Source organism: Antrostomus carolinensis, unplaced genomic scaffold (genome assembly GCF_000700745.2).
Source record: "Antrostomus carolinensis isolate BGI_N321 unplaced genomic scaffold, ASM70074v2 scaffold29688, whole genome shotgun sequence".
Classification (NCBI taxonomy): domain Eukaryota; kingdom Metazoa; phylum Chordata; class Aves; order Caprimulgiformes; family Caprimulgidae; genus Antrostomus; species Antrostomus carolinensis.
This window is the reverse complement of record NW_010335468.1, coordinates 18,103-26,748: the sequence shown is the minus strand read 5'-3', so window position 1 is coordinate 26,748 and position 8,646 is coordinate 18,103. Positions and strand designations below refer to the sequence as shown.

General features: G+C 36.2%; 1 protein-coding gene across 1 annotated transcript in view; it reads right to left on the bottom strand.

The window, feature by feature from the left end:
* Window positions 1-663: 663 nt before the first annotated feature.
* Window positions 664-8,646, bottom strand: part of SECISBP2L (SECIS binding protein 2 like) — a gene marked incomplete at its 5' end in the record, with an annotated part of 16,040 nt that continues 8,057 nt past the window's right edge. The window contains 7 exon segments of the mRNA XM_029086629.1: window positions 664-1,726; window positions 2,667-2,886; window positions 3,399-3,553; window positions 4,207-4,427; window positions 5,152-5,314; window positions 6,297-6,429; window positions 7,663-7,832. Coding sequence (XP_028942462.1) covers window positions 1,056-1,726; window positions 2,667-2,886; window positions 3,399-3,553; window positions 4,207-4,427; window positions 5,152-5,314; window positions 6,297-6,429; window positions 7,663-7,832 — 1,733 coding nt within the window.

Here is an 8,646-nt window from a genome sequence, read left to right as displayed (position 1 = left end):
GACAAAAAGAGGTCACATTTTGAGTAAGAATTGTTAAGATACATTCTAAACTCAACACAAGGGTGGCCAGGATCAAGGCATGCATATGCACACGAACAACCATATCATTCCCACATACTGTTAATTCTTGCTTTCTGCAATGTTAGGTATATGACAATATGCAAAACAGCATTCCTGAGGTAAGTGACAGGAGAAAGAGGAAGTCATCAGTTTACTAAAAGCCCTGGATAGGGATTATGGTTAATGACTCAGTGTGATTTGGCAGGCAGCAACGGTGGAGAGCAAGGGGAATTTTTGTTTACTTTCTTGTTTTTTAAATGCAGTATTTCCACCTCGTAAAAAAAAACAAACAAACAAACAAAAAACCCCCAAAACCAAACAAACCCCAAAACATTAATTTTATCCCTCTGGTTTAAAGATTTTCTGGAATCGAAGTTGTTGTAGTTTATTGTAACCATCTCAACTATCAGCAGCTTTTTAATGATGCATTCACCAAGACCACCTAAAAAGCTGCATCTATCTTAGCGTAAGAATCACACAGATTTCTCTACTATTTACTTTTCATTAAGACTGCAAATGGGGCTTTCTAGCTTTCCTTTAAAGTGAACCAAAATTTTATTGTTTCTAGGTAGAACTAGAAAATCATGGCCAAATACACTGACATGCCTGGCATAACACCAATGTAAAGAGTTGGTAATGGGTCAGTCTTAATGTAGGTTATATGTTTGAAAATGAGCTAAGCAGTCACATCTTAAAAGAATTTTGCTTAAAACTGGTCAATTACAAGATGTTTCCTTTTACAAAAGATCAAGTGAATACCTACTGACAAATATTCCACACAGTTCCTATTCCGGGAAATAGATACTGATTAAAAGCTAAGCTAGTTTTTAAATCAAACAAGTAACAGACAGCTACAAAAATATTGTTGTGAATTAAATACACAAATGTTTAACAGTGCAAAATGTTGAGATGAAGCATACGAAATAATGGTTGCAACCTTTACAACAGTTAGTTTTAATATAATTTCTAAAAACTTCCTGAGTTCCTGCTTATTTTTACGGCATATAGATGGAATCTGTGTGTTCTTTATTCAAAGAACTGCAGATGGTGGGTTTATGTTGAGTGTTACTTGCGTGCTTATCATTTGTCCATTCCTCACCATCAGTGACTGGATCAGCCTGCTCAGAAGTCTCTATTTCTTCCTCTTCACTTTGTTCTGCGTTGTCTTCTTCGGCACCACTAAGGGTCTTCCCAAGCTGAAGAGTCTCCATAGTTCTCTGGGTCTCTGAAACCCAAGATTCAATTCTGCTATTAAGCTGAACCTCTACAGAAATTGGTTCATGGGCATAATCCTCATCATCATCTTCTTCCTCCTCCTCCTCCTCTTCTAGCATTCCTGGTACAAGAGTACTGGTGGTACTGGTCATGGAGGAATTCAAAAGATCTCGGCAGCTGCCATCCAGTGATCCTGTTTCTGTACTCTGCTGTGAGGCCCATTCCAGATTGTCATCTGGTTTCACCTCATCTTTGTCTCCTGATGTGGATTTTCCATGATTTGTTGTTGAGGTAGTGCCAGTTGTAGCCAGAGGTGGTTTATTAAGAGTGGCTTTTTCAATTTGGCCATTACCAGCTTTTTCGGGTACTGCAGTCTTACAGGAGGATTCTTTCTCATTTTCAGAGGTTTCTAACCCATCAGATGTTTCCACCATATTTCTCCAGTTTGTTTCTACAAATTTCAAAAAAGTTTAAGTAAAAAAAACATTAATTCTTTCTATATAAAAATATTTCTCCTGAACATCCCAGAATTGTTTAAATAGCAACAGGAGCTAGTAATTTTAACATTATTCTATGTTAGAAAGTTTTCTATCAAAAAAAGAGGGAAGAAGGGAAAGGGAGAGATAAGAGAAAGAGCTGTAAATAACTTTGGGTTTTCACAGTATCCTAAACCAGACATTACAAAGTAGAAAGTTTGTGTGCTTAGTTTCCTGTGTAAACTGTGGAAGCACCAAATGGAACAGTGAGTGGAGTTAAAGGGGTTACTCTCAAATATAAATGAAAAGCAGAAAATTGCCACAGTATTAAGTAATTTGCTTGAGGATTGTTTTGAAAAAGATTTAACAGATTAAATAAGTTTGAGAGCTAGTGTCCTATTTAATTCACTGTTAAGAATAAAAAAAGAGAAATCTCTTGACTTCAAACAAGCATTCTCCCTTTTATCCCCTCTGTCATCTGGGCTTAAGCAACTAGATAAATAAATCTGCCTTTTGCTCACACTATAATCATTCACTGTAATCTCAAGTTTCAAAATTTAAGCTACATGTCCTATCTTCAGAGACCTCAATAATTTAGTTCCTACCCTCTGTCACTAGTTCTTCCTCAATCATATAATCGATTCTGTGTTTGGTACCAGTTCTATACCGGTTCAATAAAACTGGATAAGCCATCTCCACTGATGTGAGTTAGGTAACTGAAACACTTCTGAGGATTAGAAATTATTTTCTATATAGCTCAGGGGAAAAAAATTGACATATAAAAATTTTCTCTTACCCCTGAAAATTGCAGAATACTGTAAATTATGAAGAAATATTGTATTTTTAGCTACATTTAGCAAGAAGCAGCATTTGGAAAATTCCAGCTTCTAGTTAAAGAAGTTTTAACGCACTTACCATATTCTTTCTCATTCACTTCAGATATGGGTTCAGAAATAACACTACAGAACGAGATAGCACTTGCTGCAGAGGGGTTACGAGAATGGCCCATGTGATGCGGTGCCTTCTTGACATTCTTCAAGGCTTCTTCTGCCTGTTCCTGTTCCATTGCAGCAACCATATCTCTGTAGGCTTTTCTGGCCTCTTCAGTCAGTGATACCAGCTTATTAAATAGGTCCTAAGCACGAAGGCAGTTTTTATAATCAGTAGTTCTTACTAATAATTTTCACTTTAAATTACTCCTTTTAGTCAAAGGTATACTACATAATCAGCTTTACGCTTATTAACACTAAGTACCGTTACATCAACCAAAAATTAGTTGTTCTCTGTATTAAATAAAAATAAAAACACCACTCCATGTTTACGCAGCTTTGAGGAGATGTACTTAAATATACTGTTGTTCTTACAATCTTAAGCCTTCCAGAGAATTTCAGATGGCATTTAAGTCTATTTGAAAGCTACAGAGAAGTTGGGACCAAAGTGTTTCAACATAATCTCTCAGTTCTGTAAACACTGAATTTCAAAGAAAAACATGCTCTAACATAGATCAAGTCAAGGCTATTATCAAATGTGTATTATTTAAGTGTGGTCTCCATGTCAAATCAATTATAAACTACAAGGATTCACTACAATCAATTCTTAACTACAAGGCTGTTTACTCCAGATGTTTATGTGAATGGAATTACTCACCTCAGCACCCGAGTAGTTGAAGATACCCACTACACTAACAGGAACCAGCTTGTTCACACAACGGCCAAGAGCTTTACGTCCAAGAGCAAAGACAAAAGGAATTTCTTGTTCCCGTGCCATGGCTATTACATTGTATAGAGCCTCATCTAGTCCACCTTGAAGAAAGCAATTTTAAATAGATATCTAGTCAGTTAAAGTCATACTATGGCAAGATACAACTCTCTATCCCATTTTAACTGTAATTACGTTAGTAAAACTTCAATACATACCATCACCAGCTACTATGTTCTACAGGATAACAAGCTGCACATTTCAAGTATAGCGAGTGAGTACAGATCATATTCTGTATTCTCTATTACTCCTGCACACACATTAAACCAAAATTTTTCACAGCTCTTTTCTTGAGCAGAGCTTTGCTGTTATCATATCTTAGGAAGCCTCTGTTTACATTTCTGGTTGTGGCAAAATGTGTTGGTTGGCTAACTAACCAATTCTTACTCCTCTTAAGGAATCCTCTTTAAGAGCACCCAAAGCTCAGTACTCTAGATGTATCAAAGACTGAATGGAATAAAGCTGATGTCTACTGTATGTATTATAACATCTATTTTTCTTTAAGCTATTCACCCCTTATGAACAAGTTTCTTCCAGAATGGAGCAGAAAAGAATGAATGTGGAGTGGCAGTTGCACAATGGATTCTGGAAGGTGTTATATCATTCATAGTAACTAAAAAAATGCTTCTACCCTTGCTAATCAGCACAAAAAAAACCTGTAAACAGTTAAGTGCACCACTTGTTTTACCATTTATACCTTTTGACTGGATTTTTTCGCAGTTGGGAGATATGATTACACACTTAATCTTGTTTAGTTTCATATGCTTAGTAACCTCGCGCAATCCCATAACAAGTCGTCTTCTTGCTTTAGCTCTCATGGGATCCTTTTGATAAATCCGTTCCTGGAAGCTGACAAGCTCTTGCAGTAAGAGGGTCACACATTCATCTATTTCTTTACTTAGAACTTGGTTACAGTATCTGTCAATTCAAAAAACATCAAATATTAGCATAGCACATAATAAATGCTATTTCACTGAGCATTTTCTTTTACCAAATAAAAATAATTTTAGTTCCTCAGAACAGTTATTAAACTGTTAAGAGTTATAAAAAGGATTTAGAAATCAGACTGTATACTGTAAGTTAGAAATACATCCTGAAGTCATTTCTGTTACCAGTAACATCCCTTACCCTCGAGAAGTCAGTCAAAAAGAATATTAAAAAATATAAAGAAATACTGCAATAGGTGCCACAACCAGCTATTCTTTTCCTTAATTTGGTACTCTATAATAATACACTAATAAAAAAGCAGTAAGGTATTAAGAGTGACTATTACAGTATTTTAAGCGTATGTAAGTATTCCTTCTTTCCCATCCAAAGTCTAAGTAGCCCTCCCTTAAAAAAAAAATCAATTTTTTAGATAATAATCTAGCTTATTTGTTGCAGCAACAAAAGAAAATCCAAAGTGCGTGCGTGTACATGCACAATATATATACATTTATGCATGGATATACATACACATATACACAGCAATCCATCTATGGCAAAAAAAAAATACCTGCATTAACTTCCCCTGGTGAAAGGGCAGCTTATGTTCATTAAGCTCCTTGTAAGGAGCTAAGTCTACTAAACCTATCCACGCTTAAAAGATGAAAGCAACTGAAGTGCAAGCCTTGAATTTATATTAATAATGCAAAACTCTTACTCTCTAAATCTCTTGCTGTGGATTTTGGTTATTGCAGAAGATGCCATCGGACTACCTATTCCAGAACTAGCAGGTGAACCTTGTGACACTGGGGTCATGCAGTACGGAGAATTCTGACTTGCTGGCGAAAGTGAAGTATCACTAGGCATACTTAGTCCAGTTTCTGAAAGACAATTCTGAAGCATTATAAAATGCAAAGACATTTTCACATAAAAGAAACAGCATCACACTATCTCACCCTCACTTTTTCCAAATTACAGTCTGAAAACACTAAAGAGTATTCTCCCCTGTGTGGGTAGTTGAGGGGGCTGGGGGGGACAGGAACAAAACAAGCACACATACAACACTCAGCATGGGTTAGGTAAATAAGCAGTATTTGAATATTCATTAAAAAACATCCAAGGCTTAATTTGGGAAATGGACAGAACAGAAGGGAAAAGCTGCCTAAATGCTACAACTTCTTCCAATAATTCTTTACTATTTTTATATATAATATTTAACTAACTTGTTCCTAGGATATTTAAGATTTTCACACTCGGCTCCAGTCAGGTGAATTCAGAAGGAGAGTTCTGAAGCAGTACATCCGGAATCTTGACAGATACCTCCTGCGACCCCCAAAACCCACACACATTAAAGACACTGAAAATACTCTGGAGTTTCCCAGTTGCTCAGAGCTGTTGCTGCAAATTGACAGTCCAGACTTTGAAGTTGATTGACAAGAGTATTCAGCAAACTGGAAAATCTTATTTACAGTTTGGAACTTCTGTATCTGGAAAGCTTTCAGTATGCTCATCATTAAAAAGCATTGTGATCAACATGGCATGGCTGACAACAGGTCACATTTTGTCCACTTATCAAAAATACAATCAGCTCTAACATGTGCTGGGAACACCTGCTCAAGAGATGAATTAAAAGATGTATGGAGATTATGTATTTGGAACTCGGACTGCACTGAGCACTCCACTACTGAGGGACAGACGTTTTAGAAAAAGAGGGTTCTAGCTTCTAGAATTTCATAATGTTAACAAAGTTAAAAGATAACATCAATAAACTGTGTTGCACAAAAAGACAAAACATTAAAATAAGAGTATTAGTAAAATTGGAGGAGGAGGGAAGGGGCACTAGAGAAACAGAGAGAGACCAACCTTCCTGTGAGGCCAGCTCCTGAGACTGATCAGCAGTCAAGTTTATATGAACCTCTTTCTGTTCGTCAGACCCCAAAAGACTATGGTCAGCTGATAAACGGCCCTTCTTCTCTTCCCTCTCTTTCAAAATAATCTAGGAACAAAACCAACAGCTATCAGCATCTGAATAGAGATACCTGTAAAGAAAAATGTCCGTTTGACTGAACAAAACACAAAATAAAGTTAACCAAGTTGTTTTGAACATTTCTACTCATGCCAAGATAGAAAAACCTGAAATAATTTGTTTCCTCTTTGATCACAAACAGTATTTAATTCCATCATTTACAGATAGTATACTCAGTGCTCTCATACTTCTACACAAATAGTGCTTTCAGCATTTTAAGTACTTTCATAGCTTCCTTCTGATATGTAACACTCACTCATTAACAATTCCTCATCCCCATCTCTGTAAAAAACACCTTATGCAAGAATATTAGTGATCTTTGTGAAGCACCACAACAGGAAGTAGAATCCTTTCTTTTATAGAAAGGAAAGTGCAAATATAAGTAGCCATGAATATATTTGCATTACTATGATAAATTAGCCTTGACAGAGAGTTTAGAAAACATCTCTGAAGAGGTAGCTGTTAATTTCTCTAACTCAAGTAGATAATGGATAAGTCAGATAAAAAAGATTGTCAGGGAGTTAAAAAAGTGCAACTTAGCCAAAGCCAACCTTTGTACAAACACAACTTTTACCAGGTTCTAACTGCCCATATCATAAAGTGATCCTGACAAGAAGTGTGGTGCATGAGTAAAGGTGACTTTCAGACTTTTTTTTTAAAAGGCTTTCACACTTTCTTTTTGAGCTAGGTTTTTGTATTTTACCTTCCGATTTCCATACATATTGTATTTTCTGTGTACATACCTACTTTACGTGTGCATGTATACAGATATATACAACCAATTATTTCTAAACTTACTCAATTAAAAATTGTATTTTTACTTCAAGTTCTATACCCATCTCTAAAAAAAGAGTAGGAAAATTTAAGGTCAGCACACTACGTTGCACTACAAACTGGGATTCAACAACATGGAAAAAACTATGTAAGTTTTCCCGTGCGTCCTAGTGCTTACAGTAGAAAAAGGTCCTTGCAATCTGTACTGAGATAGATTTGTGTCACCTTCAACTAATCATGGGCGTATAAAAGTTATGTTACACGCCTGGATCCAAAGGACAGAACCATCAGTGTAAGAGGAACTAGAGGCAGAAGCTCAGGACTCCCTTACTCAATGCTCATGGTCACTAGTCCTCAAGTAAGAAAATACCAGTTTTTATTTTTTAAGTAGGAGTGTGGGTGAGGACACTCCAGGGTTTACATGTTTACCTTTTTAAGTGCTGTAGGGCGTTTCAGTTTTGCAATCTCTCTTTCTTTTCCTCTTTTCACTTTTGGGGCAGTTGAATCCAAAGGATTAAGGCAACCCATAGATGGCTGTCCCTTTGTTAAGGACTTTCTGTTGGCAGATTCTTTGGTATGAAAGGGAGCAGCACTGCCAACTAAATACAAGATAGCTATTAGTTTCACCAAAAGACATGTCAGCTTTATTTCAACACTGCTTTCAGAATTTCCACTGATGAATTCTCAAAGTACATTTTCCTTCCTTGGAAAAAAGCAGTCCATAATGACAGGAAAATTACATCATCAGGTATTGTCGCCTCCAGATGGTTTTAAGCTTTCTTCAACTTAGCCTCATGTTTTAGGAAGCTATGGATTCCAGGAAAGGAATTACTTTAATACTGGTAAGAGATCTCTCTCAAATGACTACATGTAGCTTTATTAGTAAGGTAAGTTGCAAATATTTATCCAAACATGTATTTCCAGTTGTCAAAGACTTGAGGAATCGACAGGACAAAACAGATGAGGGAGTACAGCATGTAGTTAAGTGTATCTTCTGCAAGAGGATAAAATAAATGTGGTCTCCAATGGAAATGCCAGCTGTTCTTTGCTGAGCTTTGTTTGATATAACCTTGCCAACTTGAATTAATGTTTAAATATGGCTGAAACTCAAAGTAGGTAAATGAAGCAACACACAAGAAGGAAAATGGTAACTATGTGCGTTAACTACGGACTCTAGGCTACATACTACTGCTCAGGAATGAGATTCATGGGCTGTAACAGATAATTACAAAAACATCAGTTCTGTATTTAGCAGCAAGCATTAAAAAAGCTAATTTAATCTTAAGTGTTGATAAAGAAATGGAGAACAAAAAAGCATAATTAAGCCATTGCAAACATTCATGAAGGAACTATAGCTTAATATTCTGTGCATGTCTGATCTTCCTTGCTTTCAAAAAGACACAGTAGATTTAC